The 15,905-nt window shown below is 45.1% G+C and overlaps 1 protein-coding gene and 1 long non-coding RNA gene across 2 annotated transcripts in view; one reads left to right on the forward strand and one right to left on the reverse strand.

Moving 5' to 3' along the window:
* LOC144115387 (uncharacterized) overlaps window positions 1-8,176 on the forward strand; it is a 37,752-nt gene extending 29,576 nt beyond the window's left edge. The window contains exon 10 of the mRNA XM_077649759.1: window positions 8,050-8,176. Coding sequence (XP_077505885.1) covers window positions 8,050-8,157 — 108 coding nt within the window. The 3' untranslated portion in view covers window positions 8,158-8,176. The remainder of the gene's footprint in view (window positions 1-8,049) is intronic.
* LOC144098873 (uncharacterized) overlaps window positions 1-15,905 on the reverse strand; it is a 240,719-nt gene that overhangs the window by 170,416 nt on the left and 54,398 nt on the right. The window lies entirely within an intron of this gene.

Here is a 15,905-nt window from a genome sequence, read left to right on the forward strand (position 1 = left end):
GTGTGATGCCAGTGCTTGTTAAAGGACCCCATGTGGCCTAAATTAATCCAGAGCCCTCCACCACGGCGTCCCCCATAGCCCATATGTCGCTTCGGGACGTTAAACCCTAAAATTTACGATTTTATTTATTGGAGCCTTCCCAGTTAACATTTGTATTAAAGGGGTCATGACATGGTCTACGAACAAATGGTGCTCTTACGGCACAGCTAGTAGCCACGACATTACTATGCATACCTAAAAATGAAGTTGGGCTCTCCCCGAACATTTGAGCTAGACATTGCATTTAAAAGCCATTTGTTCTAAGCCCCTTCCCCTGGCAGCAACGGATATATTGAAGCAGCCTGAGTGATACTGACAATGCCGTCGTCTGTGGCAAAACTGCCGCGCGCACGGTTGGTGCGGAGCAGAGTGTGCGCCTACTTGAGTCCGGCCGGGGCACATTGTGGTGAATTCACGAGACTGGGCAGAAGCTAGAGAGAAAAGGGCAGGACACAGGCCTTTGTTGCCTTTGTCCTCCTGGCGTGGGCTCCTGAGCTTTATAGCGACCCAGTCTCTCACAACTTCCTCCCTTCACTCCTCCACAGTTCTAGCCTGAAGAATGAACAGCCCACTCTCCCATGCTTACTACTTACAGTTCAGTCGCGAGCAAGCGCATGACTGTCGGCTTATGTCGTCGCGAATTGCAAGCGTGCAAGTGTTGCCTGACTGCTACATGGTTCAGGAGAACTTTTATGATTTCAGTTACAAATTACTCACTGTACCAAATGAGCTCGTATTTTGTCCAGTTGTTCCGAGACATATAGCAAACAGCATGCAGTAAACAACTTGAGTGAAAGTGGTGTCACGACTGGTGTCATGACCTCTAAGTGACACCATGGGAAGGCCTGTTGCATTCGAGCTTTCAAAAGTAGGCTCACATGGGATGTTTTAGGGTTTGAATTTAGTCGTATGGAAAACGTGCCAAGGAAAGCCATTGTAGGAAGCAACCTAAAGGAGTACAGACACCAAATTTTGGTGGCATGTTTTGTTCTCTACAATTATGCAGAAGACACTGCTATGTCTAAATCAGCATATTGGTACTCGCGTGCGACTGCTGAACAATTTATAATAGAATTTTTTGGTCATGCTGTTTCTGTTTCAACAGCCAAATGACGGCTGTGACATCAGTGTGGTTACAGACAAGCGTCATGTTTGTAAACAAAGGTGGTGCTGCGGTCGCCGGTGACGCGGGGTGTGGGCAAAAGCGCAGCGTGCTTACACTGCGTCAAACGATGCTGCCTTCGAAACCAACTCGCGTACGTGAATACGTATTTCAAAGCATACGCGTCTCTTCTTATTAGAACCACTTTTGTTGATGTGCGGAGAGTAGTACAACACTTTTTCAACCTGTTCTCCAGATGGAATAACCTGGTGGAGCGCTGCATCTGTTGCCTGTTCTGCTCCTAGTTGGCAGCAACAGCACAGCTACAACGGGCGACTGTGTAGACCTAATGAATATAACTGAGAAAGCATGACGGGCACAGGGAAACTTATCGTCTACATCTCAATTTCTGGACCGATACAGCATATCCGAGTGCTAGGTGCTAGAAGTAGTACTACAGAATGCATGACGCGAAGCTGCTTTTATACATGAGCAGCCTTGGGATGTGCTCCCTGTTTTTGCCGAGCCGCTTCACTCTGGAGTATGCAGAATATTATTGGACGTCTTAGAGCTACCTTGAATATGGCGTGCAAATGCGATCTCTCCATTCTTTGTAACTTTGTCGAGAGCACAGCGACCTTTAGTGTTTTATTCTGCTTTATGAAATAGACATTCTGGTAGCAGTCGAGGTTCTGATTCACCGGTATTGTCCGCAGGGATTTTGTTTTCGTTTTCTTGGCTTAGGTAGAGCTCCACAAGAGCGTATATATAGTAAGATGTTTTCTTTGAGCTTCCGAACAAATTTACGTTTGCTCTGCACAGCTAAATATTTTAAGTTATGCTGCTTTTTTAAAAATTTGCATTCAAGTGTGTGCCTTATTCAGAGTGGCTTTTAGTGCGGTACTTGCTGTTTTTGCCATGTTCTGATCTACCTGCTATGGCAAAATTCAGGTAATATGGGAAATGCCATTGCATGACTGAATTTGCCCGTATCCTATCGCGACGTTTAGTCGTTTTCTATGACCGGTGTTGAAAAGACACTTGTGCAAGGTCGCGAAAATGAAAAGAAAGCTGTGTCGAACGTAGTACTATCGCAGTCCTGCTTCACACGTCACGCTTAGTGGCTCTTGCAAATGCTGAAGGCGACTGGCAGCGTTTTTTTTTTTTTTTCGCAGCGATGCCCGTTACGTAGTGCAGGTGACTGGCATCAGAAAAGGGCCCCCTGCGTTCAAAATACTATGAAATGCACACTGAATATCGCTTCTAGACTTCTCAGTAGAGCCCGACAGAACGCGAACGAGCTGCAGGCATTGATTCTTGCACTGTTTGCCACACGACTGAAGAGCAACCGTGCGGATTAAGAGATGCAAACTATCATATTTAGATGCAGAAATGCAATCCGCGTAGCCTACCCGTTGCCGGACTTGTCCCGATCCACGGCCCCTGGCCATTACTCTCGCCCCCATATGACCGCGATAAACTTGTGGAAACTTATGCCGCTGCATTTCTTCAGCGTTGTGGCTCAACCGACCGCAGCACAGCTCGACGGGATATCGCGAATTACGTTCAAAAGCAAAAAAGCACAATAGTGGCATACCCACGGCACACACACGGTGCTGCCTCTTGCCTACACAAGGAAAGTCAATGCTGACACCAGCGTCGCCGCATCTCCTTGACGTCACGGGCTGACACTAGTCTATACATCACCTGAGTGATGGAAAACATCGATATAGTCGTTGCTTCATCGTTTTAATTCATCACAGTGCTGAATCCAGCGTTTCTCAAGAGACGGTATGACAATGAATGTAGAAGCAGCGATTATATTGCAGTTTTTTAATGCCTCTCGTGACCTATAACCACACTTTGACGTCAGTCAGCACGAGAAAGAAATTCGATAATAAATTACTTAGCGGTCGTAGCAGAATACCATTTGGTGGTCCATGTAAAATCCTTGTGCTCATCATTGCAAAGAAAATGACGCACCCAGAAGTTAGGTGTCTATACTCCTTTAAAAAAAAAAACGGTTGGTAGTAGTGGGTCATTGTCCATGGCATCCTGTATAAGTGCTGACAATGGCCACTAGTTAAGAAAATCGCATATAAATGTTTGGCAATATAGAACAAGCCAGAGGCATCGAAAATCTTGACCTTATAATTTCATCTTGTGATCTGTTTCTTGTTTCAGTAACCAGAAAAGGTTAAACAGCAGATTACTTTTTTGTCGCAGAGGAATTCTGTGCGGCAGTGCTGAATGTGGGCAGAGCTTCATTGTGCAGTTGTGTCTGAATATACGTGACCCATGTGGAAAAATATGACTAGCATGCAAGGAGACGTGGCGCAGGAGAAGGGTGCCTGGCAACCTGCTGCTGGAATAATGCTGATGCCATTTTTTCCTTCCTGTCATTCCTTTAATCTGAGAGAAACGATGACTGGCTATCAGGGCCTGCAGCACATCTGTGAGGCAGACTCTACATACTCACTGAAGTTGAGAAGAAGGAGCTAGCCCTCCCAGGATTTTGATGTGATTGGTGTGAGCTCGACACACAGGCTTAACTTCGTAAATCCTAGTTCACTCGAGCTTGCACAAAGTCTGCGAAGCTGGCTAGATGGGCTTAAGGTATTCTATGTTCCTTGGCTTTCCCACGGCCGGTCTCGAGGGGGGTGCGCGCTTTTCTACTTACGGCCTTCGCAATGGGGTCCATTTCCGCCTCCCGCCGCACCTCGGTGGGGTCGCCACTGCCCCATCGCTCCGCCGCTGCGACCGCTGTTCATGCGGAAGGAGACCGTGCGCTCGCTACCAGTTTGGCCCGTGTCAGTGGTAACCGTCAAGCCTTTATATATTTTACCTCTTACGCTCTACGCAAAGAGCGCTAGTCAGCCCGTTTGCCATGCGAGAAATCTGAAACTGATTAAAGTTTGCGCGCTCTCTCCTTTAGCCCGAGTGTGTATGGTCGAATGTATGCTTCGAGCACAGACGTCAAGACGTTATACCCTTATATTTGGCTAAAACGCACGTCTATCGACCTCTGTAGTTCGCCTTCCGGCAGGTCTGAATGAGTGTGTAGAATGATATGCGACGTGTAACACTTGGATGGCAAGTTTCAGAGAGTAAAGGATTCTGCAGCATAAATATAGCTCCTGAAATTTCAAGCGCAGCTGCTTTATTTTTGCACAACAGCGACATTAAGAATTCGTGGTGCTCCCCAGGAAAACGCATCATGTCATTCGCGAAAGCAATGGGTACAGACGAAACCCAACCCTGGCCGCAGGAGCAGAGCATGTTGCACGCACATGACGTCCAAGATCACCGCTGAGAAAGGCATTTTGAAGTTTGGCGGCGTCCCACGACCGCCCGTCCCACCCGCAGACAACGCAAAAATTAAGTGAGTTGTTGACAGTAACTGTAAGCACGAACTGCCAGCAAAGCAAAAGCAAAATTAGTTTGGAACTGCAATCTGTCTCTATAAAATCGGCCTTCACCAGCGAACAGAATTCTCTGAGAGGCGATGACTTCCAGCTTTGCACTATTCTCCTGCATTTCTGCAGCCTCGTGATCGCTTTCGAAAAACCTCCCGAGAGCATGACCTTTCCTCGCGTCATCCAAGAAATGAAGTAGCACCCCAAAAAGAAGTTTTCGGCAACCTAAAGGAGCTCCACTAATAAACCTCACTGCAATGCGCGTTATACCAGCTGGCTTAGTTTACAATGTAGGGAACTAATAATTAAGATTTGCAATGGTTACAAGTTAATAAAAGTCCCTGAATTTAAGGGAATAGAGGGCATTGGACATTAAAATGCATATTCTGAGATCTTTTACAAAGATGTTTGAACCAAATATTTTAGGCAGCTTCAGGACACCGCAGGTTGAATATACGTGGACAACATGCTCTTTGTGGTAGCTGAAGTCACTCATTGGACGTACATAATTTCTGAAATTGCAATACTCAGTACGCGTCAATATCTGTGGCAGCATGCGCAGCTTGTACTGGCTGCTTCTGTTACTTTCTAGTAACGTTGGTCAGGCAAGAATGACGACAAGAAAGCTTGCGTCCAACTCGAAAACTGTTTATTGGGCGAACTCGTGGCTCAAACAGAGCGGCGCAGCGATAAAACAAGTGCTCGAAGGTCAGAAGGACGGTCGCTCTCGGCCTTGCAAAATTTACAGGTGACAAGGAACTTGAAACATAAGACGCCTAATGTGCTTCCGACAATTTTGAGCATGAAGGTAGACTTGCACGAGGCTACAGTCATTCCAGAGAAATATGGTGGCCTCTTGTTTGACAAACAAAAGCGGAAATGCCGAGTGCCATTGGCTTCGAGCAGAGAACAATGCTTCTTGACACTTGCACACACATTAGTAGTTAGTTTCTTTTTGAGCTATCCATACCTGCCTCTCGTTTAAGAAAACTGTGACATATACGAGGGTGAAAATAAGTGCGAAAAGCGATATCCGCGTAATTAAGTACTATATATATATATATATATTGTAATGGGACCGACAGGCGCAGCACAGCGAAGAAGCGGACGAGTTCAAGCGGGACAACGAAGAAGCAGACGAAGTGCAGCTGGGTTTTTTCGAACGACGCCTGTGAGTGTGCCCGTCGTGTCGCCGGTCAACCAAGACCAACCGACCTGTACTTCAAATAAACGCCTTGACAATATATATATATATATATATATATATATATATATCCCAGCAATCAATTTATTTGACAGTTCAGCGTTAGTGTACATGAGTCTGACTTTCAACTCTATAAGTATCGTCTCAAGCCACCAGCTACGGCGCTATCGGATTTACGGCTCGCACGTAGTAGAGAATATTCTCTGCCATATAGTACATTTCTATGGGACAAGCGCAAAACTTTCGTTCTCCGAGTTTTCATTCTCTTCCCCTTAGAATTAACTCGTCATTTAATCACTGACCATGAGACATACGAGAGAAAGTGATCAGAGTATCTCCTTCTGGATTTAAAGCCACAAATGCTCGACATATTCTGAGGAATGGGAGAGTGACTCCTCATTTTAAATATTTCCATCGAGTAAAATTTGTGATGAAGAGTCTGTGCACATGCGGATTGTGTTGAAGATACTCAGCATAAGCATCTGCATTTTGTTTTCTTTGATTTCGGTGCTGCGCTCGCCATGAACCCGCGGGCTACAGTGCGCCGTCGCAGATGCAGGCGTGGAGCCAGCGGTAGCGTCGTCACGCCTCTAGCGGCGGCGGGCGGCGTAACTCCCGGAGAAAAAAACGCATTGCTTCCGCGGCGAATGCGAAGGCCGTATGAAAGAGCGCACGCGCCCCCCTCGAGACCGGCCGTGGCTTTCCTTGCCACATAAAAGCTGGTGACATGCTAGCAATCACTGCTCACTTCATTTCTTGTTGTGCACCAGTGTTTCAATTTTTTGTTACCCTGAAGTGTTGAGGGAGGTTGCAAGAAATAAAATTTTTTGCCTGTACTGTCTGGAAGGGCACTGGGTGTGAGCACTTTCTTAGAGGGCATGCAAGGAACATGGAATCATATGGAAACGTGTGCTGTGCAAACGGTAGCATCCTCTCGCGGGTTGTGCTCGTGTTCGGTGTAGCATTGTATGAAAACTGGTGGCTGGGTATGCTGTGCAGCACACTGAGTCATGCTTCACGCCCACAAGTCTCGGAGCATTAAGCAAAGCCACAAACGCCAAAGGAAAAACGGATAGGTCTTGGAAGCCTTATCAGCCACGTAGGTTGTTCTGTTTAGCATGAGCCACAAAGAGCAGCCTTGATACACTGCCACATAGAGCAACCTTGATACACTGCCACATTTGAATGGTGCTTTAGGTGGTTTCTAGGTAACCTCTGGAAAACATTCGAAGCTCCTAGGGGTTTGAGAGGAGCGGCATTGAAGGAGTAGTGGGGCACAACGCAGGTTTTACTGGTTTCTCCTCGTCCCATTCAGCTTGAACGTCCAATTGGCACCCATCAAGCTGCACGTTTTCTATTTTCTTTTGTCCCTCCCTGCTTAGCCAAAGTTTTTATGCACTTTTTACAGATTTTCTTTCCCTTGCGTTTGGTGTGTTTTTATACTCTCTGCTCAGCTTCATTTGCTCATGAGGTTCCAAGTGCTGCTGTTTGCCGTTTTTGATGCCATCTAGATATGCAGGGAAATTGTACAACCTGTAGCACAAAGAGGTTTTGTAATTGTGAGCTGTAAGAAAAGTGTATATGTAGGAAGAGGCCGCCGCGGTGGCTGAGTGGTTATGGCGCTCGGCTGCTAGCCCGAAAGACGCGGGTTCGATCCCGGCCGCGGCTGTCGAATTTCGATGGAGACGAAATTCTAGAGGCCCGTGTACTGTGCGATGTCAGTGCACGTTAAAGATCCCCAGGTGGTCGAAATTTCCGGAGCCCTTCACTACGGCGTCTTTCATAGCCTGAGTCGCTTTGGGATGTTAAACCCCCATAAACTAAACTAAACTGTATATGTAGGAAGCAGTGGGTGATTAGGTTCGTGCACTTTTGAGTTCAAGTGCTTCAGCCCCCTCAGGAGTTTACTTCTCAGTGGTGAAGACTTACTTTCTGTGCATGAATACATAGCACGCGGCTGACATATAATTGTGGCCATGCACGGGCAACAACAGTATAAGAAAGGGAATTCTGTTCGCTCTCAAAAGCCTTGCTTATTTTTACTTCTACACGGAAGCTGTACAAAGAATTAAACGGGTCATTATTCTGCACTTCGACGTCAGAAACTAAGAGTTCGCTTCTGTCTTGTACTTGGGGAGTAAGGCTGTGTGAAACTCGGTTATATTAAAATCAGGTGTACCCGTTCACATACCTTTAACCTGTACACACTCTGCACGGCGAGAATTGGTTGTTTGTGAAATGTACCTTGACCTCTATTCTTTTCTGCTCCCCTTTTTCCTCCTTTACAGGATGGGGACATCATCAACCAAGTCTTCATACCGGAGTTCCTAGTACGGATATTCATGGAATGCCAAGGGACGACATTTGAGGAGAGCGAAAGGCTGATGTGGCAGTAAATTTCTATTGGACCGCTCACTTTTGTGAACAATGTCATTCTACCAAATGCACAAAATGCCATCCTCAGTGAATTTCCATTGGATCGCTCACTTTTTAAATAATGTCATTCTACCAAATGCACAAAGTGCCATCCTTGGAATTCAGGAAGCAGGGTGTGGCTGGTTCTCTGAGGAGTAATCATGGAACAGCCACTGAAGCTCAAGGGGAATTTGCCCAGTACCCTGTTGGCCTTTGGAGCTGGCATCGCATAGTATCCCACTTCCGCTCCATGATGTTTGTGCCTAGCCTGTGATGTTTCTGAAAGTAGCATGGCTCATGACTTGCATGCATGCCTAATCCACTTATTGCTACCTGCAGAGGTGAAGGTGTGAACAGGGGGTGATAGGTGCGCAGCCTTTCTCTGTGTGTGGGAGCTAAGTGTGAACCTCATGGAGCAGAAGTCAGGTCACACCTCCCAGGTCCGTGGGCCAATGGCCTGTCATGTGAATTCATCTTTAGCAGCAGAAGGGTTGTGGTACGAAGGGTAGCAGAAGAGCAGTGTGTGGTTGCGTAGCATAGCCGCCCGCGGCCGCCAGGCCACGGCAGGAACGGAACGAGCGTACACGCCTGTGAATTTTTATGGCGCGAGGTCATCTGCAGTCAATCAGCGCCATGGCACAAGGTATTTTCGTTTGCTCAAGGTGGGGTCAAAGACCCATTTCCCAAGCATTTCACCCTGTTTAAGCCAAGCACCAGGGGAAGCTTGTACTCATTGTATCACCGGTGGGTACCCGGCAGCTGTGGGAATGAAACCCCGCACCTCCTGTATACGAGGATACGAGGCAGATGCTCAACCACTAGGCCACCTTTGGGTAAAGAAAACGGGAAGCCGTGGCTAACCACCAAATTGTTAAAACAAATCCATTGTAAAGGTGTGCTGTATCACTAGTTTATTTGTAGGAAAACTGATTTCATGCTGAATTTGACCGCTGCTCGAATAAACCTGATGTTTTGCGGCAAAAGCAAAATTCTCTGCTTCAAAATCGCCACAAATCATCTCCATGTGTGTAGATGATTGTTGCTGCAGGGTAGTGCATTGATTCACCACTTACATAAGGCACACACAGTGGTATCCCTAAAGGCAGCCTTTTCAGTTGAAATTTTCGAGCTAGATCCAGAACTCAAATCTGAGTGTTGACACTGTGACAGTTGTGCAACTTGGCCAGTGTTAACGTATCATCAACCATATGAAGGTACGGGTCAAATCTGTAACTGGAAAACATAGGATAATAGTCGCTGAGGCTTGTTGGTGCAGAGGCTGCCGTAATAGAAATGCAGTACTGTTGTTTATTGCCATCATTCTTGATTCTCCAGTATGTCCTTGTTGCATCATTTTTAGAGCACATGGTCATGCTGTCTAAATAGCTGAGGTCACATGAGCAACTGGCCATATTGGACAGAAGATAAAGGAGCTTATATTGAAGCTGTTGTGAAAGTGGCATGGTGCAAACAGGCGCGATTCAGTGCAAAGTTTGCTGGCATTAAATGCTGGCAGCCCTTCTTTGCCTGATGAACCGTTAAACGTGATTGAATTTCAGTTCTCTTAGATGATCTGCAATGCAGAGGTGGAGACGAGCATCGCCCATGCAAAGTGCATTGCTGCTGGCACATGACAAGACTCAGTTCTACGATGCAAGCTTTGCCATGATGCCACTGCATGATCCGTTGGCCACAGCCCGTGTGTTTCCACCGCAGGCTTTTTATTTCTCTCTCAAGCTATTTCAGTCCCTGGACCATCAAGCAAAGCTAAGGGGATTTAGATCTGCATGTTGCAGAAGTTGCATGCGGTGCATGTACCTTGGCCGAGATTTGAACAGCTTTGTCGAAACCATGCAGCATCTCATTTTGACTAGCCAAGCAGTGACTTGAAGAAAAAGATGGAAGTGAAAATACTCCACATGTCAGCTACAGTTTACTCATTTTTCTTTGAAATAGGTCAATTTCAAGCCTGTTTTAGACCTGCATCAAGGCTGTCTGGGTAATACTTGCGAACTGCTATTCAGTATACTGCAACTAATAGGGAGAGGATGTAAGAGCAGCATAATACCAAAACTAATGAACATGATCCTCGTGTGCTCCGAGCAGACTACAGATCAATGCTTTTTGCTTTTGCAACGCATTGTGTTGTAAGCCTCACGATCCAAAAGCACAAGTGGAAGTAATGGTAAAATAAAACAACAATCACCGCAATTTGTGCTTAAAGCTAGTGTGGGTGAGCACATAGTACTGGGCTCTCCAAGGCATTGCAACATGGCAAGCATGGAACGAAGGATACATTTGCATTAAGCAAAGCCTTCGTTTGGCTGGGGTGTGCATTGTGAAAAGACAGTAGATTACAAAGCTAGGAACTATTGTTACTGCATATTTTTATTCTTGTGTTTGTCTATGCTTAGGTATCTTAGGTGATAGTTTGACAGCATAGAGGTAGTAAACAGAACGAATAACCACTCTTTAGACCAGCACTCGCACTAGCCATACATGTTGAGTGACCAAGGTTTATGGAGCAATTACCAACAGCAAATTCCAAGGGAATTACCGTGTGTAACTGTAGTGCACGGAGTCTCTGCACTACACTGAAGTCTACATTGGCTGTCCCTCTCTTCAACAGAAGTGGCTGCATTTCAGTGGGGTTGAAATACAAAAATGCCTTCTTATTGAGATTTTGGTACACACTGAAGAACCTTGGGTGGCAGCGACCAACCTCGAGCCCTCTATGGCGTGTCTTGCAGCCCACAGTGTAGCTTTGGTACATGGAAATTAGCTGTTGAATTGATAAATTATCTGTCCATCAGTCAATAAATTAACCAGCCTCTTCCCCTTCTCTATAAAAGGACATGATTTTCAGTGCCCCCGTCACTGGCTATACCACATGGCATGCAGGTCACAGTACATGGTGACTGGTTTCATGCGTAGTTTTTATGCCCAGTGTTTCCAAGACATGGATTTTGATTTGCTGCTGTCATCTCTGTCATAGTCGCCTCATGTTCATCACCCACTGATGTGGTGGGGGTCCTGTAGAACATGCATGTATTCTGCTCTTAATCCAATGATTCAAATTTTAGTAATTTTATACGCTGAAGGCGCATATTTGATGAGAACTGGGCGTGTTTTACTGGCACGTAGAATGATAAGAATTGACACATTTCAAACGGAGCCATTTCATAAATTACTCTCGTATAGTTGCTTGGAATACCATTTAATGAATTTGAATGTATGTATGTGAATGCACAGGATAACTTTCATAAGGTTGCTTGTCATTAACTCTTTCAACAGTCCCATGTGGTCATATACGGTGTAAGTGAGGTATCCTTGTGTATAAACAGATCCACAATTCACATTCCAAGGTATTTGTGCTGCAACATTTATTGCTCATGAAGGAAAAGGCAATGCAGTCTAGTTACCTTCCCCAATGAGCCACAGAGAGTGTGATAATCAAGAGCAAAGTTGGCGATCTTTAGCACTTCGAGCCGCCATCAATAAGCTAAAAAAAAACTTTAAGTACTTTGTTGCCATTTCTGCATCCTGCGAGACTGTCCAGCTATAATCAAATGTGGTGTGCATTCAGAAATTTGATGGAACTAGTATAATGCTAAGTGGGGCTTCATGTCTGGGATTGGCAAGGTCCAAGGTGGCATTTAGATAATGTTTATCTAGGAATCGCTGGGATTTCTCTGTTAGCAATGTGGGCAGAAAGCCAGTTCTCTCATGTGATGAATGGTTCGAGGGTGTGAAGGGTGCAGAGGTGGACTATAAGGGGTAACTTGATCGAGGCATGTATTGGTTGTCCAGGTGGGCAACAGCAGTGTCGGTGGGACTCCGAGAGGAGTCGACATTCTCTATTATGGTAACGAGCTTCGTCTTCAGCGAGCACAGGATGTCCGTGCAAAGCAGTGAACATTAATGTCTACTGGAGTAGATTGCCTACACTTAAAACTTGCTGTTTGTGTAATATAGCACACTGTGTGGCAGCAGAGCTGTCACTTGAAGCTGTGCAGCCCTGGCACCATGATAGCCCACACTAAACAGCACTATAAGCAATTGTAGCATAGTGCCTAAATAGAGCAAGAAAACCACCCACGCAGGGTTATAGTAGGAATGAGCCTCCCAATACTGTGAGTTGCAATACAGATGCTATGGCCACAATGGACTCTTGTTTTCAAAGCTACTTTTTTACGGCCTAAAAGAGGAGCAGTGCTCTTCCGAGAACACTAAAATTACGTCAGTTTTATTTTGTTCACACATGCATTGTATGGCAAACTAGGAGGCTCACTGGATGGACACGCTGGACAGACAGTGGAAGCATGTAAGAAATCAAAGCAGCGCCATTGCTGCAAGGTATATCTATTATAAAACTAACCAAGGCAAACAAGAGTGCAGCTTATGCCTTACAAGCAAAAGCTCCCAATGCTTGCATGCATGCAGTTTGCTCAAGCACTCAAATATTCGAATGTCTCGGCACTCTGCACATCAAATATCCAGGAAGTTACTCGGGGCAGGACATGGAGCAGCATTTTCGAATCAACTGCATCTTACTTGAGCACAACTTCCCTGTGCCTCACTTATCTTTGTTGGCTCTGCCAACTTCTTGAAAGTGAATACATATGAACTCACGAAAATTCCGACAGGTTTGTCCTCGTCTAACAAAAGTAAAGTGGCCACATTGTTATACACCTGTTTGCCAACCCTGTAATGGCCTGCACGTCGCATGTTGTAAATGCTCTAGAAATGGTGGTAATTTTCATTTCATTTGAAACAGGTCAGCGCTAAAAAAGACAAACACGGCGAGAGAACGACGACACAAGGGATGAGCGCTACTAACAACTGGTTTTATTTTTCGCTTCAGGGAAAGTATTTAAAGCCTTGTCACATCATATCATGCACACAGCCAGGGGCGTCAAAATCTTTTTCATATCAAAAAAGTTAAGATATATATCTTAACACAGCAAGCCACAAAGAGCCAGTAATCGACAGCGTGAATAACAGAAAAGGAAGAAACAAACAGGACTAATAAAAAATAATCAGTTACTTTTTAAACGCGTCTCAAGAAATGCCCGCTCCGCAGAGAACAACGTTATTGAGGCATCGCTCACACACTGATCTCGTTTTTTCTTCCTCGGTTCCTTTTAAGAAGAGCTCTCGGTGATCAAGGTGGATGATCCCTTCGAGACAAAGAAGTCCCAAAAATGTGTCAGATTACATTGAGGACAATAGCCAGGTCGGTTACGCATTTTCTGTTGATGTCGAGGATTTGTTTTATTCAGTTCCTCAAGCCGAACTTTTAGTTGCTGTGAAAGAATCTGTTGAAGTTACTGGCGAAATTTCCTTTCAGTCTTCAGCTGGTATGTCCCTTGACAATTTTTTAAAGCTTTTAGAATTTTATCTCAGCGTCACTTTTATCTCTTTTAACAAGCAACCTTTTCTTCAGCGTAATTGTGTTTGTATAGGTTCATGTGTGGCGCCAATTTTGTGTCACATTTTTTTAGCATGCATTGATCGCCTTTTGGATCAAGATTTTATTGGTGGCCCTGTTTTAAAGGTCTTCAGATATGTAGACGATTTTTTAATTCTTTTAAAAGCCACTAATGACTCCACATTCGCAGACTCCATCCAACAGGTCCTAAGAACATTTGAGAAGCATGGTAAAGGCCCGAGTTTTACCCATGAAATTCCTGACAACAACGAATTACGTTTCTTGGATCTAAGGCTGAGGTTGTGCAAAGGACATACCTGCTGGGCCTATTTCCCGCGTGCTAACGAAGGGCTATTGCCCTACGACTCAAATCATTCTAAGACTGTGAAAAGAGCTGTTGCTTCGCTTTGTCTGGAATCTGCGCTTCGCAGGTCGTGTCCACACCAAATGCATGCTAGCTTTAATAATCAGGTCAACCGCCTTTTGGCTGCAGGCTTCCCTTGCCCTTGCTCGATCATAGTGGCCATTGCTGAAACCCTCCTAAAGAAGTCTGGTGCCCGACAAAAAATGGCTGTCGCGGAACGCGCGAAGACAATGCCTGAGGTGATACCTTATGTACATAAGGTGTCGCATAACCTCAAAAAAGTGGCCAGCAGGCACAACGTGCCACTTGTGTTCTCGGCGCCAAATAAGCTGGCGAAGCTGTGCCTGCGCATTTGCGGCGAACGTGAGCGTGGATGCAAAACTAAACATGAAGTAGCCTATGTCGGATGTGCTCTAGGAGTGGTGTATATGATCCCCCTTTCCTGCGGAAGGTGCTATGTCGGGCAGACGGGGCGTTGCCTTAACGATCGTTTAAGGGAACATGCAAAAAACTTGAGGGTAAAAGACAAGCTGGCGAACTTAGTTTCGCATGTTCTGGAGTGCAAATGTGTGCCACGATTTAACGAGGCTAAGGTTCTAGGCAGAAGCGCAAGCAGAACATCCAGAGTCTTGCTGGAAGCTTTCCACATAAACAAAAAACGAGATCAGTGTGTGAGCGATGCCTCAATAACGTTGTTCTCTGCGGAGCGAGCATTTCTTGAGACGCGTTTAAAAAATAACTGATTATTTTTTATTAGTCCTGTTTGTTTCTTCCTTTTCTGTTATTCACGCTGTCGATTACTGGCTCTTTGTGGCTTGCTGTGTTAAGATATATATCTTTTTTGATATGAAAAAAATGTTGACGCCCCTGGCTGTGTGCATGATATGATGTGACAAGGCTTTAAATACTTTCCCTGAAGCGAAAAATAAAACCAGTTGTTAGTAGCGCTCATCCCTTGTGTCGTCGTTCTCTCGCCGTGTTTGTCTTTTTTAGCGCTGACCTGTTTCAAACGATATGCTTAACCAACTAGCCCAGCACCAAGTTTTGCTAAACTATATTTTCATTTCTCCTCACAATGGAATATCAAAGCTTCACAGTACTGCACAAACTGCATTTCTCATACCAAGGTCATAGTTTTTTTCTGCCAGAGATGCAGACATTCTGCTGCAAGATCACATACAGCAAAAGCTAATCCTTCCATCAAAATATCAAAGGAAATTAAAATGCTAATGGGGTATACGTCAGCTTGGATGGAATGGTATCGAATTTCGCTTTTATTGCGTGTGATTTGGCACGAGTGTACAACTTCATTAGCCTGATTTGCAACTTTAACTGTGCAGCAGCAATACTTTCCTCATTATAACTACCAATTTCTTTCTTTATTTCTGCAATGTAAGGACAAGTTATAAGTACTACCCCACAATTTTATTCCCCAGGCATTAGAGAGTTAATGAAGGAAAAAATAACTGTGCTACATGGGCACAAGAAAATCAATTGCCGAGTGCTTCACACCGATTTCGGGCTATTAAAAAGTTTAGAGTTCAGGCTACACAACCGTAATTGATATACAATGAGGAGGTTTAATTTCAGGCAGATGACTGTATATTGTGTTCATCATGATATATTACGCAAAGAAGAGGATAATAGGTGCTTAACACATTTTTTGAAGCAATTATAAATCTAATTTTAGATGTCCGCCAAGAGAGCCTTTCTGTACACCGTCTTATTTTGGTTCAGACGCATCCTCGGCACTACATCTACATAGAAATGCAGTGGGTTTGGCCATTGCAATCGCAAAAGCACTAGAGGCTTCTTCATTCACCATTCTGCAAAGCAAATTTCTGGGTGCAGTACGTAGGATCAGATTCACTCCAACACGCCCTATAGCTATAGCTACTTCGGCAATGCGCGCAGCTGACCCCGTGCACATACGG

The sequence above is a fragment of the Amblyomma americanum genome, chromosome 1 (genome assembly GCF_052857255.1).
Source record: "Amblyomma americanum isolate KBUSLIRL-KWMA chromosome 1, ASM5285725v1, whole genome shotgun sequence".
Classification (NCBI taxonomy): Eukaryota; Metazoa; Arthropoda; class Arachnida; order Ixodida; family Ixodidae; genus Amblyomma; species Amblyomma americanum.